Source organism: Coregonus clupeaformis, chromosome 28 (assembly GCF_020615455.1).
Source record: "Coregonus clupeaformis isolate EN_2021a chromosome 28, ASM2061545v1, whole genome shotgun sequence".
Taxonomy (NCBI): domain Eukaryota; kingdom Metazoa; phylum Chordata; class Actinopteri; order Salmoniformes; family Salmonidae; genus Coregonus; species Coregonus clupeaformis.
The window spans coordinates 6,124,443-6,145,251 of record NC_059219.1 but is presented as its reverse complement, the minus strand read 5'-3'; the positions used below and the strand labels follow the sequence as shown (position 1 = coordinate 6,145,251).

General features: G+C 47.7%; 2 protein-coding genes across 3 annotated transcripts; both read right to left on the bottom strand.

Annotated features, from left to right (window-relative positions):
* Window positions 1-218: 218 nt before the first annotated feature.
* Window positions 219-5,096, bottom strand: LOC121542709 (protein S100-A1-like). Its single transcript, XM_041852209.2, has 3 exons — window positions 2,793-5,096; window positions 915-1,080; window positions 219-830 (listed from the first exon to the last, which is right to left on the bottom strand). The coding sequence occupies exons 2-3, from the start codon at window positions 1,077-1,079 to the stop codon at window positions 669-671; spliced, it is 327 nt and encodes a 108-aa protein (XP_041708143.1). The 5' UTR covers window position 1,080; window positions 2,793-5,096; the 3' UTR covers window positions 219-668.
* A 678-nt stretch (window positions 5,097-5,774) lies between these two features.
* LOC121542710 (protein S100-A16) lies at window positions 5,775-13,348 on the bottom strand. Of its 2 annotated transcripts, none has more exons than XM_041852211.2 (3): window positions 13,156-13,348; window positions 6,779-6,903; window positions 5,775-6,412 (listed from the first exon to the last, which is right to left on the bottom strand). In XM_041852211.2, the coding sequence occupies exons 2-3, from the start codon at window positions 6,896-6,898 to the stop codon at window positions 6,254-6,256; spliced, it is 279 nt and encodes a 92-aa protein (XP_041708145.1). In that variant the 5' UTR covers window positions 6,899-6,903; window positions 13,156-13,348; the 3' UTR covers window positions 5,775-6,253. The 2 variants fall into 2 exon arrangements, with proteins under 2 accessions (XP_041708145.1, XP_041708144.1); XM_041852210.2 differs by having other exon boundaries at window positions 6,779-6,900; window positions 13,156-13,347.
* Between the last annotated feature and the right edge of the window lie 7,461 nt (window positions 13,349-20,809).

The window sequence follows — 20,809 nt, the reverse complement described above, 5'->3', positions numbered from 1 at the left end:
TATCCTTCAGAATGACCTTAGTTAATGGAAGTGCAGCACAGACACAAAAGTCCATCCCTGGTGTGTCTCTCACTCTGCTTCCATCTGGTGGCCAGACTGTGTTACTACTCCTCTCACCCATCAGAGAGACTGGGTAACATGAGGAATAACTCAACAGGTCAATATCCCAAACATACACACAAAGTATCCAGAAACCACAACAATACTCTACGACAAGCTTTGGTTAAATGTTCTGTTTATTCTATCGAGGAGGAACAGTTTAACAATGAACGAAACATAAATAAGGGGTTTACAAAACGAATGAAAAGACAGAGAAATTATATTCACATATTCAACAATGACCGTTATTGATGACTTAAACTCTCCACATTTTCACTCTGTAATAAACTTCTCTGTGGGTTGGGTTTGTTTTGGATTGAGATGGCACACACACAAAACACAAAAACTCACCGCCCAGTGTGCCACGACGCATCTCTGAACATCTCTGAGTGTGTGTGTGTGGTGTGTGTAGTTCTCTGTTAAACAGTAGGAATGAAGCCTAGGCAGGATTGGAGTGGAGGTGTCTCATCATCGTCATAATCACTGTCCTCTCCTCCTCTTCCTCAGTGTGTGTGTGTGTGAGAGAGAGAGAACGTAGGTGTGTGTGAGTGTACATGTGTGCGTTGTGTTCACTTCTTCTCCCCCTTGTCGTTGTACTCTAGGAAGAAGTCGTTGCAGGCGACGGTGAGCGCCCCCACCAAGATAACAAACTCAGTGAAGTCCACCTCTCCGTCGTTGTTGGCATCCAGGTCACCCATCACCTTGTCCACTGCTTCCTTGTCCTGGGCATTCTGCATGAGGGAGAGAGGAAGACTTTTACGGTGTGTGTCTCTGTGTGTGTGTGTGTCTGTGTGTGTGTGTGTGAATCTCCTTACCCCCAGGTAGTTGCCCAGCTCTGCAGTGAGCATCACTTTGAGCTCTGCTCTGCTCAGGGTGTATTTGTCGCCTTCGTCCCCAGAGTACTTATGGAAGGTCTGGATCATCAACTGCATGGCGGTCTCCAAGGTGGACACATTCTCCGTGTTGGCGGGCTTAGACATACTACAGAGGTAGAGAGACAATAGACATGGTTAGGATAATAATGAGTAAGTGTTTCACACTGTAGTACGACATCAAGTGATGTAGGCTGTGCAGGGTGAGTGTGTATTTTCTCATGGAAGCTGAGCCAGGATCAGTTGGATCAGTCATACACACTGTAGAGAGCAGTGGAGGCTGCTGAGGGGAGGACGGCTCATAATAATGGCTGGAATGGAGTGATATCAAACACTCCCAAAAAAACACGTGTTTGATACCATTCCATTCCGGACATTATTATGAGCCGTTCTTCCCTCAGCAGCCTCCACTGATAAAGAGACACACAGTATCAACTGAGTTAGCAATAACCCTGTCTGCTGAGCACGGCAGGACAGATAGGACAAGAGAAGGATGGATGGATGAATAGAGATAGAGAGAGAGGTAAGGTAGAGAGTGGGAGTTGTTGGGTCCTCAACCCTGTCTAGTTCCTGAATTAGTCACAAGTATAAAGTCATCCTACCCAACATCTGAAGAACTACAAACCCCAAGAGCCCTACTGCATTACTAAAGCCACAGACAGTTAGCCATGGAGTATGATGATGATTGATGATTAGTTTCCCCACTTAAGGATAAGTTGATCCTGGATCTGTGGTGAGCCACATTGAGACACTGTGATGGAAAGGAGAGAGGTAATAGTGAGCAGGATATGGGAACCCCAGCCTTCTGATAAGAGTGAAACTCACACCAGGTAGAAGCACACCCAGCTCTAACCCTAACCCTGTCTCTAACCCTATAGCCCTGTCCTGTCCTGTCCAAACCAGTACAGGAGGAACTGGGACCATGGGAACCTGAGCTGCTCTCTACCTGAGCTGAACTGGATGGTTGGTAACCGAGGAGACAGGTGTATGTATCCCACCACCCTGCCTCCACCCCTTAATCTTTCCATCCCACCCCTCCATCTCTCCATCCCACCTTTTTACCCCTCAATCTCTCCATCCCACCCCTCTATCTCTCCATCCCACCCCTCCATCTCTCCATCCCACCCCTCCATCTCTCCATCCCACCCCTCCACTCCTCAATCTCTCCATTCCACCCCTCTATATCTCCATCCCATTCCTCCACCTTCCCTCCCCCACCCCTCTATCTGTCCATCCTACCCCTCAACCATCCCTCCATCAGTCCATCCTACCCCTCAACCTCTCCACCATCCCTCCCCAACCCCTCTTCCCTGACCAATCTACTTCTTTCCCTACAATGACATTTCTATTTACACTATCAAATCCACTTTATCCCAACAGAAATCTGAGGTCATTCTTGTTTAGGAAAAATTTAGATTTGCTTCCTTTGAGCAAGATATTTACATAAACAGAAAATAAGAAAAAGGTCAGGACAGAGGAAATACAACCGGTCAGAAACTCTACAGGCTAACATCACACCAGTATTGACCAGGGAATAGACATGAAACCACCAAACACACAGAAACATGGAGTAGTGAAATCTACCGTTCAGGTTGTGTGCTTTACCCTTTCTGTAAGAGTTATATTGATGTTGTTTAGGTGTACAGCACCACAAACTTTGTATCATTGTCTCTAGATCACAAACAGCTCAAATGTATTTAATCGGCTACACATTTCACCATGCTACACAGAACTACCTCCTAAAGAGCAAAAAGTAAGTTTTTTTTTTTGCCTGTTGCTGAAAAACTGCATTCATTCTTGTGTCAACTCTTTCTTCCTTACCTGAGCAAAGGAGGAGTGCTGGCCTGCTGTTCGACACGTAGAGAGGGAGCGTAATGAAGAACGGTGAGGAGGGGGAGATGGACAGCCTCTTAAATACTTATCTCCCTCCTCCCACTTCAGCTCTTTCCCCTCCTCCATCCCTCCCTCTCTTCTTCCACCTGTTGCTCCTCTTCTCTGTCCTATCTCCCCGTCTCCTCTCCACCTTCTCTGTTTACGCGACGGACACCTGCCCTCCTGTGATGGACAGATAAGATCCATCCATCATAAAAGCTGTCAGACATGACACCACATCACTACCTCAGGATGATCACATTTAGATTATTAGTATGAAATATTACCCCCACTGGTGTGACATCCTCACTACTGTAGAGTGTGGCACAGTATGGTACAGTGCTTGACCTAGTGTCGAGAACACTGGAGAACACTCTAGCAGTTTTACCTGTGAGAGATGTGAATTAAATCATAAAGGATAATTCATGATTCCATTAAGACGTTTTTAAGAGAGACAGGGATGTGAGGAGAAGAAAAGAGGAGGAGAGGATGAGAGGGGAGCGATGTGGTGTAGCCTATTTATCCACTTTGGCCACAGAGAGCCGAGGTGCAGAGAAAGCACAATGTAGCCGAGGTGCAGAGAGAGCCACAATGGAACCAAGGTGCAGAGAGAGCCACAATGGAACCAAGGTGCAGAGAGAGCCACAATGGAACCAAGGTGCAGAGAGAGCCACTATGGGGCAGAGGTGCAGAGAGAGCCACAATGGGGTATCACTTTCTGACTCAGTCACAGTGTGCTATTGTAGCAGTGGATTACCGAGGCACGCGCCTGTAACCATATTGTACTGCGTGTCAAAACACAGGCCAGGCCAGGAGAAGCAGTGAAAGTGTGGTTAGATAAACATCACAACAACAGGATAAACCCTGGAGGAAGGTGAGGCCAAACATTAGTGAAGTCACACAGAGACCCTGCTATGGCGCCAACAATATTCTTTCAAAGAATACAGTCCGTCTGAAAGACCATCTCAATACTTGTACTCTGAAATTGAAAATATGTAATTTAATTATCATATTCTCAAGCATCTGCTCATTGAACAGTGAGGTGCGTCTGCTCCCCTTAGGGTGTGTGGTGTGATGACCTTGTTGGCTGGGTCTGGTAGAACAGCTGCCATGCTTGGCCTGGCCTGGTACTGTGTGTTTCCAAATGCTGTGTTGGACCCACTGATGGGCAGCTGCCAATTTCAGCTGATGATTAGGTTATGGCCTGAAACAATGGTTCTGTCTCCCAGTAGGTTAGATGGTAGTGGTTGTTGAAATGAAATGCAGAACATTTTAGAATGGCGTTAGGGGAATATAGGCGCTCCAGAGGGGGTTTATAATGTAAACAGATCAACAGACCTGAGGCTGTGGTTAGCCGACTGTGTGTGTGTGTCTGGCCTGAGGCTGTTTGAAAGGGAAGCTGGTACCTCATACAGGATCAGAGGGTACTATCTGAATGGAAACAACACCCTTGACAGGCAGCCATGCATAGAGTTATCCCTTCTGTAACACACAGACACACACACAAACGTATACAAGGAAACTAAATTACACAAAAATCCTACATTCATACAAATGCACAGCTATTGTGACAATGTATATTTTAATATGACAACTGCACTCCGCAAACCAAAACAGCAAATTAAGTGTGTCTTGTTTATCTGTGCTGGTCAGTGTAGCCGTGTTTCTTTTCCCACGCCTCAGGCTTATACAACCACTGAATTGTATACTGTCTGTGCACGTCTTGTTTTCTAACAGTCTGAATGTTAATGTAACGTACACTACTTGTATGTTGCACCCACTAAAGCGCTGAGGCTGCTAGCCCCAGAGGAGTGGAAAATAGGATTGTAGTGTATAGATCTGCCTGTGTTAAAGTATAGACTTGTTTCTCTCTCCCTGGTGCAATGCAGCATTGCATTCTGATGGCAGAAGAAGTATGTGTATCCTTACTGAGCACAATAGGTGGTGTTGTACATTGGTGTCCAGTTTCAATATGCTGGTGAATCGTGGGCCACGGAGTGTGACACGACTAAATTTAGAAGGCGCCGCTGGTGGCCATGGAAGCAGGTATCAGCGTATTGGTTCTATAAGGTGAGTGAGTGTGTGTGAGCCTTCATGACGCAGGGCAACCTAGAGAATATTGGTTCTATAAGGTGAGTGTGAGCCTTCATGACACAGGGCAACCTAGAGAATATTGGTTCTATAAGGTGAGTGTGAGCCTTCATGACGCAGGGCAACCTAGAGAATATTGGTTCTATAAGGTGAGTGAGTGTGTGTGTGAGCCTTCATGACGCAGGGCAACCTAGAGAATATTGGTTCTATAAGGTGAGTGTGAGCCTTCATGACACAGGGCAACCTAGAGAATATTGGTTCTATAAGGTGAGTGTGAGCCTTCATGACACAGGGCAACCTAGAGAATATTGGTTCTATAAGGTGAGTGTGAGCCTTCATGACACAGGGCAACCTAGAGAATATTGGTTCTATAAGGTGAGTGTGAGCCTTCATGACACAGGGCAACCTAGAGAATATTGGTTCTATAAGGTGAGTGTGAGCCTTCATGACACAGGGCAACCTAGAGAATATTGGTTCTATAAGGTGAGTGTGAGCCTTCATGACACAGGGCAACCTAGAGAATATTGGTTCTATAAGGTGAGTGTGAGCCTTCATGACACAGGGCAACCTAGAGAATATTGGTTCTATAAGGTGAGTGTGAGCCTTCATGACACAGGGCAACCTAGAGAATATTGGTTCTATAAGGTGAGTGTGAGCCTTCATGACACAGGGCAACCTAGAGAATATTGGTTCTATAAGGTGAGTGTGAGCCTTCATGACACAGGGCAACCTAGAGAATATTGGTTCTATAAGGTGAGTGTGAGCCTTCATGACACAGGGCAACCTAGAGAATGTAATTTAGAGCTGATGCAAGAGCAGTGCTGTGAAAGAAGACATCACTTTAAAACGTTGGCATGGCATTTATTTCAACATGATAATAAACCATTTAGTGTCGATTTTGAGTAGTTATTTTTTTTAAAAGAACTGTTGAACTTAATGTTAAAAATGCCTCGATAAAGTATTTATAAAATATTGGTAGTGTATTGTAAGCATATAAAATATGTTGAGTAGAAGTTACCAGTGTGATGATGTAGTGATATACAGCCAACAAGGGAGATTGACAGTCCATGACAGGTCTATGAGCCTCTATAGGTACATGGAGCCGTATGGCAGTGTTCTTCAAGCCTGGTCCTGTGGTCCCACACACTATAATCAACTCAAACCCATCAAAGCCTTTATGAGTTTAATCTGGTGTGTCAGTGCTGGAATGGAACTAAAGCCTGCACACCCTGTGGGTCACTAGGACCAGGATTGAAGAACCCTGCCTTATAGAATGCATAAGACGTCTTATAGAGTGCCTATGAAGCCATATGTAGTTCCTATGAGGCAGGTGTGGTGTTGGCTGCAGTCCTCTGCTCGCTGAGGGTGTTTGCCAGGTAGCCAATCAGAGTCATGTATTCCTTGAAGCTGACCTTCCCATCGTCGTTCTCGTCCAATCCCTGACGCATCTCTTTCACCGCAGAGGAACTTTCTGTTCCCTATGAGGTAAGAGGGGAAGAGAGCAGGGATACAGAGAGAGCGAGAGAGAAAGAAAGAGTATCATTAAAGATCACTTCCCCAAGAACACCTGGTGCTGGTTTGCATTATGGCTCTGGTTAAGGTTAGGGTTGAAGATGTAGAGATGAAGCTAGGGTTAGGGTTGTGGTTGAGGCTAGGGTTCGGGTTGAACCGGGATGTGGACACGAATCTAGGGTTAGGGTTGTGGTTGAGGATAGGGTTCGGGTTGAACGAGGATGTGGGCATGAATCTAGGGTTAGGGTTGTGGTCGAGGGTTGAAGCTAGGGATAGGATTGTGGTTGAGGTTAGGGTTGAGGAGTAGTGATACAGGGATAGGTGGAACTTACAGTCATGATGTTGCCCAGCTGTTTCTTGACGAGGCCCTGGAAGTCCTTTTCTCCTAGACTGCCCTTCCCTTTGGCAGACTTCAGATACACTCCTACCACTGTCTGGATGGCCGACTCCATAGCTACTGGGAGAGGGGAGAGGATGGGGGGGAGAAAAATCACATGTTCAGACAGTTGAATGCAGCAACTGCTCTAACTGGAACAAAAAAGGGTTATTCAATGGGAACAGCCGAAGAACCCTTTTAGGTTCTAGATAGCACCTTTTTTCCTAAGAGTGTAGAAAGATGACATCAGAATAGAGAAGGAAAGGATGGAAGAGAGGGATGGAGGGAGATGGGAGGAGAGTACAGTGAGGTAAACGAAGGAAACTAAGGAAAGGATGGAGAGAGGGGTGGATGGAGGGAGGGAGAAGAGGAGTCTCTGAGGTAAACAATGGGAGCTGTGATCTCTGATGGAGATTGGGATACCTGATCACCATAAGCCAGCAGAAGGCTATGGGTTCACATTACTAAAGCTAAGACCTGTCTGTTTCTCTCTCTCTCGCTCTCATATATATCTTGCCTAACTCCTCTTTCTCCAGGGTAGGTAGGGTGGAGTCCTCAGGGTAGGTAGGGTGATGTCCTGAGGGTAGGTAGGGTGATGTCCTGAGGGTGGGTAGGGTGATGTCCTGAGGGTGGGTAGGGTGGTGTCCTGAGGGTGGGTAGGGTGGTGTCCTGAGGGTGGGTAGGGTGGTGTTCTGAGGGTGGGTAGGGTGATGTCCTGAGGGTGATGTCCTGAGGGTGGGTAGGGTGATGTCCTGAGGGTGGGTAGGGTGGTGTCCTGAGGGTGGGTAGGGTGATTTCCTGAGGGTGGGTAGGGTGATGTCCTGAGGGTGATGTCCTGAGGGTAGGTAGGGTGATTTCCTGAGGGTGGGTAGGGTGATGTTCTGAGGGTGGGTAGGGTGATGTCCTGAGGGTGATGTCCTGAGGGTGGGTAGGGTGATGTCCTGAGGGTGGGTAGGGTGGTGTCCTGAGGGTGGGTAGGGTGATGTCCTGAGGGTGGGTAGGGTGGTGTCCTGAGGGTGGGTAGGGTGGTGTTCTGAGGGTGGGTAGGGTGGTGTTCTGAGGGTGGGTAGGGTGATGTCCTGAGGGTGGGTAGGGTGATGTCCTGAGGGTGGGTAGGGTGATGTCCTGAGGGTGGGTAGGGTGGTGTCCTGAGGGTGGGTAGGGTGGTGTCCTGAGGGTGGGTAGGGTGGTGTCCTGAGGGTGGGTAGGGTGGTGTCCTGAGGGTGGGTATGGTGATTTCCTGAGGGTGGGTAGGGTGATGTCCTGAGGGTGGGTAGGTGGATGTCCTGAGGGTGGGTAGGGTGATGTCCTGAGGGTGGGTAGGGTGATGTCTTGAGGGTGGGTAGGGTGGTATCCTGATGGTGGGTAGGATGATGTCCTGAGGGTAGGTAGGGTGATTACCTGATAAGGGTAATAATGATGGGTGATGTCCTGATGAGGGTAACCCTAGAGCCCCAACCCACAGGTAAACCTCCCATCTGACACACCTGAGTGCACACACATACTAACACACCAAAATGCATGTGCATTCCCACAAACACACACACCTGTCCCCTGGGCCAAGGCCAATTAGGACTGCTCTTACATTAGCCTAATTAGTGGGTGAGTGACAACAAACACACCAATGGTCTAATGCCAGGTGTAGGATTCTGTTTCACACACACACACACACACACACACACTATCCTGTTTGAGTCCCGCTGTAACAAACACATTAACCCCCCCCCAAACCACAGACCCACACTGCTGGACATCTCATCACCTTCGTCCCTCTCATCACTATTTCACCAGCCTGCGGGTGTCCCGAGCAAGCCACACCTTCTACACCCATCGTCCATAATTAGGACAAGCTCTGTGTGTGTGGTCCTTTGTAGCTCAGTTGGTAGAGCATGGTGCTAGTAACGCCGGGGTAGTGGGTTTGTATGCACTCATGACTGTAAGTCAAATGTATGCACGCATGACTAAGTAAAATGTATGCACGCATGACTAAGTAAAATGTATGCACGCATGACTAAGTCGCTTTGTATAAAAGCATCTGCTAAATGGCATATATTATTATATAATGGATGGTGAAACTGGATCCCTTCTGTAGGCCCGCGGATTCATTTCCACACACATTTTTCAGGAACTCAGTCGGGGTCTCAACTTACTGTTGAGTTAGAATACACAAGGTGCAATTTCTAAATGTGGTTGTGCCTCAGACGGTTCTCTCTTGTTATGTCAGTCACTCAATTAGCCATTTCAGCTAACCATTTTTAGATTGGTAAGTTAGCCACTAGACTAACTATCTAAACGTGTAGTAATCATGGTTGAATTACAGACCGGGACCCCCATTGATCATCAGATATTATATTAAAAACGGCAAACATTTGTCTCCACTCTGTGGCAAAATGTGTAGAATTGCAGCAAACATGCTTTAAAACTGCAACATTTTCTCTACGCCCCATGGCAGTGTAGAATTACCGGAAGTTAACTCAAATAATTTCACTTAAGGCCCCCAAAAGGCTAGGACCGGCTCTGACTGCATGTGTGGTTATGGATGTGGGTATGCAAACCCACGAGCCACTGGGGCCCCTCATGATGAGTTCCGATTTTTGGTGGCCCCCACCCCCATCAAAGCTGCCCATCCTTGTTATATATTATGTGAGTGTGTGTGTGAGAGCAGATCGATCAAATAGTGTATTTTTAGACCCAAACAGAGGATGTAATGAGACTAACTGGTGTGAAACCAAGCTGCCCGGGCTGCACCAGAATACAGAGCAGAACCCTGGACAGGACTCTGTCAGGGGGAGGGAGGAGAGGAGAGAACAGAGTTTAGTAGGTCCCACTAGTTTGGTGTTTTATGTTTGAAGCAATGACCTGGGAAAACCAGGTCAGCTCAGGCTCCAACAAGACATGTTTAATTGATGTTTAATAAACCTCACTCTGAATTTACTTTCACATACAGCTTGTGTGAGAAAGGTTAGAGTTACTTTCAACTATTCAACGTTATTTAGGTAGTCTACGCAAATGAGTATGGAAGCTGATCAATGTTTATTTGTGTTGGCATGATAGCTCAGTTGAATCTTACACAGCTTGTTTCCAACGCTAAGTAGGGTAAAATAGAGCTAGGTATCTGGATGGTAGACTTGTTCTCACTGAAGTGAATTACCCTCATATACCACTAGGAGACAATGTTCAGGCAGGAATTGTAGGACTGTGGCTTCACATTGTATTTAAATATACAGTGAGGGAAAAAAGTATTTGATCCCCTGCTGATTTTGTACGTTTGCCCACTGACAAAGACATGATCAGTCTATAATTTTAATGGTAGGTTTATTTGAACAGTGAGAGACAGAATAACATCAAAAGAATCCAGAAAAACACGTCACAAATGTTAGAAATAGATTTTTTTTAAATGCATTTTAATGAAGGAAATAAGTATTTGACCCCTCTGCAAAACATGACTTAGTACTTGGTGGCAAAACCCTTGTTGGCAATCACAGAGGTCAGACGTTTCTTGTAGTTGGCCACCAGGTTTGCACACATCTCAGGAGGAATTTTGTCCCACTCCTCTTTGCAGATCTTCTCCAAGTCATGAAGGTTGAGGCTGACGTTTGGCAACTCGAACCTTCAGCTCCCTCCACAGATTTTCTATGGGATTAAGGTCTGGAGACTGGCTAGGCCACTCCAGGACCTTAATGTGCTTCTTCTTGAGCTACTCCTTTGTTGCCTTGGCCGTGTGTTTTGGGTCATTGTCATGCTGGAATACCCATCCACGACCCATTTTCAATGCCCTGGCTGAGGGAAGGAGGTTCTCACCCAAGATTTGACTGTACATGGCCCCGTCCATCGTCCCTTTGATGCGGTGAAGTTATATATATATATATATATATATGTGCTTTCTTGAGCAGGGGGACCTTGCGGGCGCTGCAGGATTTCAGTCCTTCACGGCGTAGTGTGTTACCAATTGTTTTCTTGGTGACAATGGTCCCAGCTGCCTTGAGATCATTGACAAGATCCTCCCGTGTAGTTCTGGGCTGATTCCTCACCGTTCTCATGATCATTGCAAATCCACGAGGTGAGATCTTGCATGGAGCCCCAGGCCGAGGGAGATTGACAGTTATTTTGTGTTTCTTCCATTTGCGAATAATCGCACCAACTGTTGTCACCTTCTCACCAAGCTGCTTGGCGATGGTCTTGTAGCCCATTCCAGCCTTGTGTAGGTCTACAATTTTTTTTTTTTTTAGTCATTTAGCAGACGCTCTTATCCAGAGCGACTTACAGGAGCAATTAGGGTTAAGTGCCTTGCTCAAGGGCACATCGACAGATTTTTCACCTAGTCGGCTCGCGGATTAGAACCAGCGACCTTTCGGTTACTGGCACAACGCTCTTACCCACTAAGCTACCTGCCGCCCCATCTTGTCCCTGACATCCTTGGAGAGCTCTTTGGTCTTGGCCATGGTGGAGAGTTTGGAATCTGATTGATTGATTGCTTCTGTGGACAGGTGTCTTTTATACAGGTAACGAGCTGAGATTAGGAGCACTCCCTTTAAGAGTGTGCTCCTAATCTCAGCTCGTTACCTGTATAAAAGACACCTGGGAGCCAGTAATCTTTCTGATTGAGAGGGGGTCAAATACTTATTTCCCTCATTAAAATGCAAATCAATTTATAACATTTTTGACATGGGTTTTTCTGGATTTTTTTGTTGTTATTCTGTCTCTCACTGTTCAAATAAACCTACCATTAAAATGATAGACTGATCATTTCTTTGTCAGTGGGCAAACATACAAAATCAGCAGGGGATCAAATACTTTTTTCCCTCACTGTACCTCTATATTTAGGTTGATGGCATGAAGTTGAAGGTTAAATAAAATATGTCTAATCAAATATGAAATTCTACGTAATTTCATCCATATTGAATATGATGAAAACTAGTTTTATGTTTCTAAGTGGAATTTAACGCAATTTCAACTGATACATAGTTCTGATTATTATGTTGAAATTAGATTGATGTAACAATCTGTTCGTCAGGTTAAGTCAATGTATTTAAGTTGACGTTTTACCCTAATTTCAATGTTTACAATACTGGTCGAAACGAGATAAAACAGTACTGGTAGACTTTTTTCAAATCCCATGTATTTTCCATGTTGATTCACGTCACGACACGTTGGTAAATTATGTTGAAACAACGTTAATTCAACCAGTGTGTGCCGGGTGGGTTGTTTGTTCTCCAAGGCATTGTGTGGGGATGGCATGGCTTGCAACCTGAAAATGTACATATTCTTCTCCTTTCCTAACACATTTAGGGGATAGATACAATCATGTGAGGGCCTGAAGATGGTGGAGAGAACTTGCTTCAGTCTATTTAGGAGAATCATATTCAGAATGCTTTGGGTGGTTCACAGCACAGCAAAGTTTGAGAACCACTGCTACAGGCCTGACTCAATAAATGAGCCCTGGGCACTTTCACACTATTGCCTATTTAGAGCCAAGTCCACTCACTCTCTCCATGCCTATTAACTGTGCGAAACTCGGTTCAGTGGGCTCACTTCACCTGCATGAGCTTTGATTATATCGATGGCCAACTCGAATCAATTAGCGAGGATGTGATGTGTTCCATACCTTACAAGGTGTGACTGACTCAGTTGCGCAACCATACCTGCATGTTGCTGTCATCGCCTCTTGCCACAAGCTATTTCTCCCCCTTGTTATTAAATACACCTGGGTCGCCATTCGACTCGCGCTACCGGTGTCTTACCGTTCGTTAATAATTCAGGATGAAAAGAGCAGCGAGCGAGCTGCCCTGGCTGCTGTTACAAATGGCCACGGTTGATGTTGTTGACGGACTCGAAAGGATGTCATTGTCCACAAGCTTGTCACTGCAACAACGACCGAACCCGTCACTCTTGGGCTCGCGCATAATTTGAGACGATTGGGGGTAGCCTACCCACCGTGGTTTTGTGCCCCCCGCCTTTAGTCTACATTTAGCCTAACTACTCCGGTCGATTTGTAGAGTTGTCCCGAGGTAAGGCTGACATAGGTGAAATAAATAAATAAAGACGCGCTCTCCGGTTTATCCTGAAGTGTAAAATGATTGAGGATTGGGTGACCGAGAAGGAGAACCCGATCCCTGTGCCATCAGGCTAGGTAGCCTTAGGACAATAGACACGCTCGCAAACTATACATTATTGATGTTCGAACGGGGGAAGTAAACTAAAACACATTTTTATTTGTTTTCTGGGAGGCCCATTTGGATCCATCAGCGCAATGCCCTGTAATGGCCTGTTTGAGTCAACGAAACTTCAGACAGACAGGCTAGGCTACATACTTCAGTTACTTTATCTACTCACCGTTAGATTGTGATTGAGCAAAAAACAAATGTGTTCGATTTAAATGATCTTGTCCAGGCTCTCTGTCTCTCCCAGACTCTCAGGCACTCTTCTAAAGGCTCAAACTTGATCAACTAGTTGCACTCAAAAGAATCTCTTCCGTGATAGAATTTTTCTTCACCAAACTTTTTTGTATTGTGTCATAGAAGGGCGTGTGCCTGGGAGAGGGGGGCGTGTGGCTGGGAGAGAGCGAGGGAGTTAGGAAATAGATAAAGGGGAAGGGAAGTGCTGCCAACATATTCATTTCATTGTGTTAATAACTACTCTATAGTTTGCCAATTATTTTATTTTCATGTTTAGAATAGATGGTTTTATTGTACACTATAGCTTGATTCTAAAAACAATGCAATGTTGTATTTGGGAAAATTAAAACAATTTGTAGGCTTACTATGATAAACTTAGGTATGTTCTTATGAACCCTCCACAAAACGTAAAAAGTAACCATCCCTCCACAAAACGTAAAAAGTAACTTAAAGATTACTTTCCACATTTCAATGTTAGGGATGGCACAAATATTTAAGCCACCACATTGCATTAGCACCTTGAGTGAGCAAGTGTGAACAGGCAATAAGGTGTGTGTGTGGTAGTAGACCCAGTCATATTTCCACCACACCCTTAAAGTCAACATCAGTTCGAGTTTATTCAACCACGCTGCTCAGAAACACAAACCATAATGTATAATTATTCACAAAGCGAGGATAAACTTACTACAGTCATGTATAACTCACAGATAGGTTCAGTTAGAACATATTCACAGCCATGTTTTTAGTCAGTTGGTTATTTACACGTAGGCTACATTCTCCCCAGTGGCGTGTATTCATGGATGCCAAGGGAAGCCAGGCTTCCCCAAGAAATTGACAAAAAAAATAAACGGATAAAAGAATGTATCTTTCGTCTCTGTGTTTCATAAGTTTCCTTCAATTCGCAAGAGGTTGAATGTATCTAACGGGAGAAAGCATCCGGGAAAGCGATACAGCGCCCCTCTGTCTCTGTATGTGTAGCCCATCTATCTGATGCTCTCTAGTCAAAAATATTATGATATTGTTGGCGCCAGTAGCATTGAATGCAAGGGAAGCCAGTGAGCATTTGGCCTCCCTTGATACTTTTTTTTTTTTTTACAATAATAGCCAACCAGGGCTAAGTAACCTCAACTGTGAATGGTCCTGGCACACCCTAAAAAAGTGGAAGCCAGTTTTAATTTGCTTCACACCAATCACATCAAAATGCCAAATGTCATTGACAGAAAAAAACGTGAATTGTTGCATCTCATTGTGTTGTTGTCCTCTGGTGGCTAGCTAGCTAGCTAAAATTGGCCATTTCCTAAATTAGCCATGGATGGAGATAGGGATTTGGACTTGTGGTTCTTACAGTACATTCTGAAAGTATTCAGACCCCTTGACCTCTTGCACATTTTGTTATGTTACAGCCTTATTCTAAAATTGATAAAAAAATATATATATAATCCTCATCAATCTACACATTATACCACATAATGACAAAGCAAAAATAATTTTTGCAAATGTATTAAAAATAAAACAACTTAAATATCACATTTACATAAGTATTCAGACTCTTTCCAGTACTTTGTTGAAGTACCTTTGGCAGCGATTACAGCCTCGAGTATTCTTGGGTATGATGGTACAAGCTTGGCACACCTGTATTTGGGGAGTTTCTCCCATTCTTCTCTGCAGATCCTCTCAAGCTCTGTCAGGTTAGATGGGGAGCGTCGCTGCACACCTATTTTCAGGTCTCTCCACAAATGTTAGATCGGGTTGGCTGGGCCACTCAAGGACATTCAGAGACTTGTCCCGAAGCCGCTTCTGTGTTGTCTTGGCTGTGTTCTTAGGGTCGTTGTCCTGTTGGAAGGTGAACCTTCGCCCCAGTCTGAGGTCCTGAGCGCTCTGGAGCAGGTTTTCATCAAGTAGCTCTCTGTATTTTGCTCTGTAAATCCTTCCCTCTACCCTGACTAGTCTCCCAGTCCCTGCCGCTGAAAGACATCCCCACAGCATGATGCTGCCACCACCATGCTTCACCGTAGGGATGGTGCTAGGTTTCCTCCAGACGTGACACTTGGCATTCAGGCCAAATAGTTCAATCTTGGTTTCATTAGACCAGAGAATCGTGTTTCTCATGGTCTGAGAGTCCTTTAGGTGCCTTTTGGCAAACTCCAAGCGGGCTGTCATGTGCCTTTTACTGAGGAGTGGCTTCCATCGGGCCACTCTACCTTAAAGGCCTGATTGGTGGAGTGCTGCAGAGATGCTTGTCCTTCTGGAAGGTTCTCCCATCTCCACAGAGGAACTCTAGAGCTTTGTCAGAGTGACCATCGGGTTCTTGGTCACCTCCCTAACCAAGGCCCTTCTCCCCCGATTGCTCAGTTTGGCCAGGCGGCCAGCTCTAGGAAGAGTCTTGGTGGTTCCAATCTTCTTCCATTTAAGAATGATGGAGGCCACTGTGTTCTTGGCGACCTTCAATGCTTCAGAAATGTTTTGGTACCCTCCCCCAGATCTGTGCCTCAACACAATCCCGTCTCAGAGCTCTACGGACAATTCCTTCGACCTCATGGCTTGGTTTTTGCTCTGACATGCACTGTCAACTGTAGGACCTTATATAGACAGGTGTGTGCATTTCCAAATCATGTCCAATGAATTGAATTTACCACAGGTGGACTCCAATAAAGTTGTAGAAACATCTCAAGAATGATCACTGGAAACAGGATGCACCTGAGCTCAATTTCGAGTCTCATAGCAAAGGGTCTGAATTCTTATGCAAATAAGGTATTTCTGTTTTTTATTTTTAACACATTTGCAAAAATGCCTAAAAAACAGTTTTTGCTTTGTCATTATGGGGTATTGTGTGTAGATTGAGGTGAAGGTTTTCTTCCCCATTGATCCATTTTAGAATAAGGCTGAAACGTAACAAAATGTGGAAAAAGTCAAGGGATCTGAATACTTTCCAAATGCACTGTAATTATCCGTACTGGCCAATGATTATAATGGCGATTCTGATCCAACCATAAATTCATACATTGTGCCTCTGGCCTGAGAGGATGGAAGTTCAATGTAGCTAGATGTAGTAGGCTAATGTTAACTAGCTAATCATTGCAGATGAAAGGAAGTTAGGCTAGCAAGCAAGCATTTTAGCCAGATAGCCTATAGGACAACAAAAACTAAAAAGTGTGTACTGTTTGACAAAGTCATTGTCAGTGTAGCTGTAGGTGGGTGTGGTGGTGGAATCAGGCGCAGGACGCACAAAGTAAGTCCAAAATACTTTAGTTGTTTGGCAACAAAACACAGCACGAAAACAAATGCCCTGAGGCGAGAAACTCCGCACACAGGCGAAATAAAGCGGGCGCACAAAATACGTGCGACAAAATACTCCAAAAACACAGAATGGAGAGCAGCTCAACCGAGCAAACTGTACATACAAAAGCTAAGCGCACGACAGTGAAAACAATCACACACAACACTAGACAAACACAACGAGAACTTATAGGACACTAATTACACTAAACGATAACAGGTGTAACAACAATCAGACAAAAGCAAACGAACATAGAAACATGCAACGGTGGCAGCTAGTATTCCGGGAGACGACGAACGCCGAAGCCTGCCCGAGCAAGGAAGAGAGGCAGCCTCGGCCGAAACCGTGACAGTACCCCCCTTGACGCGCGGCTCCAGACGTGCGCCGACTCCGGCCTCGGGGACGACCAGGAGGACGCGGAGCAGGGTGCGTCGGGTGCCCACGATGGAATTCCGTCAGGAGAGACGGGTCCAAAATGTCTCTCCTCGGCACCCAGCACCGTTCCTCCGGGCCGTACCCCTCCCACTCCACTAGATATTGGAGACCCCCCATCCGACGTCTCGAATCCAAGATGGACCGCACGGAGTACGCCGGTGCCCCCTCGATGTCCAATGGGGGCGGAGGAGTCTCCCTGATCTCACTTTCTTGGAGTGGGCCAGCTACCACCGGCCTGAGAAGAGACACATGGAACGAGGGGTTAATACTTTTATACTCAACAGGTAGTTGTAATTTGTAACACACCTCGTTCAACCTTCTCAGGACTTTAAATGGCCCTACAAACCGCCGACCCAGTTTCCGACAGGGCAGGCGGAGGGGCAGGTTTCTGGTAGAGAGCCAGACTCGATCACCAGGTGCGTACACTGGTCCCTCACTGCGGTGGAGATCGGCGCTCGCCTTATGACGACGGAGGGCCCGCTGCAGGTGGACGTGTGCAGCGTTCCATGTCTCCTCTGAGCGCCGCGCCCACTCATCCACCGCAGGAGCCTCGATCTGGCTCTGCTGCCAAGGTGCCAGAACCGGCTGGTAACCTAACACACATTGGAAAGGGGTTAGGTTAGTGGAGGAATGGCGTAGGGAATTCTGGGCCATTTCGGCCCAGGGAACGTCTTGCCCACTCCTCCGGCCGGTCCCGGCAGTATGTTCTAAGAAACCTACCCACATCCTGGTTCACGCGTTCCACCTGCCCATTACTCTCCGGGGTGGTAACCCGAGGTGAGGCTCACCGAGACCCCCAACCGCTCCATAAAAGCTCTCCAGACTCTGGAGGTAAATTGGGGACCTCGATCAGACACAATATCCTCGGGTACCCCGTAGTGCCGGAACACATGGGTGAATAGTGCTTCGCGGTTTGCAGGGCAGTAGGGAAGGCCCGGCATAGGGAGCAAACGACAGGCCTTAGAAAACCGGTCCACAACGACCAGTATAGTGGTATTCACCTGTGAAGGAGGAAGGTCAGTGAGGAAATCCACCGAGAGGTGAGACCATGGTCGTTGTGGAACGGGCAGGGGTAGTAACTTACCCCTAGGCAGATGTCTAGGCGCCTTACACTGGGCGCACACCGAGCAGGAGGAAACATAAACCCTCACATCCCTCGCCAACGTGGGCCACCAGTACTTGGCACTAAGACAATGCACTGTCCGGCCGATACCAGGGTGTCCAGAGGAGGGTGACGTGTGAGCCCAATAGATCAATCGATCCCGAACCTCGAGCGGAACGTACTTCCGACCCTCCGGGCATTTAGGTGGACTAGGGTCGGTGCGTAACGCCCGCTCGAGTTCAGCATCGACCTCCCACACTACCGGTGCCACCAGACACGACTCCGGCAGTATGGGAGTGGGCTCCACGGACCTCTCCTCCGTGTCATACCGTCGAGACAGTGCGTCTGCCTTACCGTTCTGTGACCCAGGGATGTACGTGATCTTAAATGTGAACCGGGTCAAAAACATATTCCACCTCGCCTGGCGAGGGTTCAGCCTCCTCGCTGCCCGGATGTACTCCAGGTTACGGTGGTCCGTCAAAATGAGGAAAGGGTGTTGAGCCCCCTCAAGCCAGTGCCTCCACACCTTTAGGGCCTGTACCACGGCTAACAGCTCCCTGTCCCCCACGTCATAGTTTCGCTCCGCCGGACTGAGCTTCTTGGAATAAAAAGCACAGGGGTGGAGTTTAGGTGGCGCGCCGGACCGTTGCGACAGCACGGCTCCTATACCGGCCTCTGACGCGTCCACCTCTACCTGAAATGGCAAAGAGGGATCCGGATGCGCCAGCACCGGAGCCGAGGTAAACAGGTCCTTCAGCCTCCCAAACGCCCTGTCCGCCTCGGCTGACCACTGCAGACGCACCGGACCCCCCTTCAAAAGAGACATTATGGGAGCTGCCACCTGTCCAAAACCCCGGATAAACCTCCGGTAATAATTTGCAAACCCCAGAAACTGCTGCACCTCCTTCACAGTGGTTGGCGTTTGCCAATTACGCACGGCTGACACCCGGTCTACCTCCATCTTCACCCCTGACGCAGACAACTGATAACCCAAAAAGGAGACCAACTCCTGGAAGAACAGACACTTCTCTGCCTTGACATACAGGTCGTGCTCCAACAGTCTCCGCAACACTCGGCGCACCAGGGCCACATGCTCGACTCGGGTAGGCGAGTACACGAGAATGTCATCGATGTACACGACCACCCCCTGCATGTCCCTGAAGATCTCATCCACGAAGGATTGGAAAACTGAAGGAGCGTTCATCAACCCGTATGGCATGACAAGATACTCGTAATGGCCCGAGGTGGTACTAAAGGCTGTCTTCCATTCATCGCCCCCCCTAATGCGCACCAAGTTGTACGCGCTCCTGAGATCTAATTTAGTGAAGAAACGCGCCCCGTGCAATGACTCCGTCATGGTCGCAATCAGCGGGAGTGGATAACTGTACTTCACCGTGATCTGATTGAGACCACGGTAATCAATGCACGGGCGTAATCCTCCATCCTTTTTTCTTCACAAAAAGAAACTCGAGGACGCAGGGGAAGTGGAGGGCCGTATGTATCCTTGTCTCAGAGATTCGTCTATGTACGTCTCCATAGCTCTCTTCTCCTCCTGAGACAGAGGATACACATGGCTCCGTGGGAGCGCAGCTCCTGCCTGGAGGTCTATCGCACAATCTCCCTGCCTATGGGGAGGCAACTGCGTCGCCCTCGACTTACTGAACACAATAGCCAAATCCCCCATACTCAGGGGGAACGTGCAATGCGGGCACCTGGTTTGGACTCTCCACCGAGGTAGCCCCTACGGAAACGCCTAAACATCGACCCACACACTGGGCAGACCACTCCATCAGAGCCCTCTCCTGCCACGAAATAGATGGGTTATGGGTACTCAACCAGGGCATGCCCAGCACCACCGGATACGCAGGCGAGTCAATCAGAAATAGCTGGATCATCTCCTGATGACCCCCCTGCGCACACATCCTAAGTGGCGCAGTGACCTCCCTGATCAAGCCCGCACCCAACGGACGGCTATCTAGGGCATGAACGGGGAAGGGAACGTCAACTGGGAGAAGGGGAATCCCTAAGGCTAAGCAAAACTTCTTATCAACAAAATTCCCAGCCGCGCCTGAATCTACCAGCGCCTTATGCTGGGAATGAGGTGCTACCTGTGGAAAATGCACAGGTATACAGAAATGTGCAACAGAGAGCTCTGGGTGAGTGGGGGCGCCTACTCACCTGGAAGGACTCCCCAGTGCGGGACCTGTCGTCCTCTCCCCTAGGAGGCCATCCCCAGCACCTAGCCGCGGTGTGTCCTCCCCGACCACAGTTGGTGCAGGAGATGGACCCCCTCGTAAGCCGACCCCTCCTCTCTCTAGCGCCCAGCGCCCCGAGCTCCATGGGGCACGGCTCGGAGGCGCTGGAGGGTGAAATGGACGGACCCCCTCGGGACGTCCGCGGGTAGCTAGCAGGGTATCCAGCCTGATGGACATGTCGACCAACTGGTCGAACGAGAGGCTGGTGTCCCTACAGGCCAGCTCCCTACGGACGTCCTCGCGTAGACTACATCGGTAGTGATCGATGAGAGCCCGCTCATTCCACCCTGCATCCGCCGCCAGAGTACGGAATTCCAAGGCGAACTCCTGGGCACTCCTCTTCCCCTGCCGGAGGCAGACCAGACGCTCCCCCGCCTTCCCTTCCGGGGATGGTCAAACACCGCCCTGAAGCGGCGGGAGAACTCGTCGTAGGTGATGGTGTTCGCGTCGATTCTCCTCCACTCTGCGTTGGCCCATTCCAACGCCTTCCCGGAAAGGCAGGAGATCAGGGCGGACACGCTCT

What these genes read in the sequence shown, in the direction of transcription:
- LOC121542709 (XM_041852209.2), bottom strand. Translation starts at nt 1,079, where the DNA reads ATGTCTAAGCCCGCCAACACGGAGAATGTGTCCACCTTGGAGACCGCC. An exon ending in AGCTGGGCAACTACCTGGGG is followed by an intron (nt 831 to 914) that starts GTAAGGAGATTC and finishes TCCCTCATGCAG; the next exon opens with AATGCCCAGGACAAGGAAGC.
- LOC121542710 (XM_041852211.2), bottom strand. Translation starts at nt 6,898, where the DNA reads ATGGAGTCGGCCATCCAGACAGTGGTAGGAGTGTATCTGAAGTCTGCC. An exon ending in AGCTGGGCAACATCATGACT is followed by an intron (nt 6,413 to 6,778) that starts GTAAGTTCCACC and finishes CTTACCTCATAG; the next exon opens with GGAACAGAAAGTTCCTCTGC.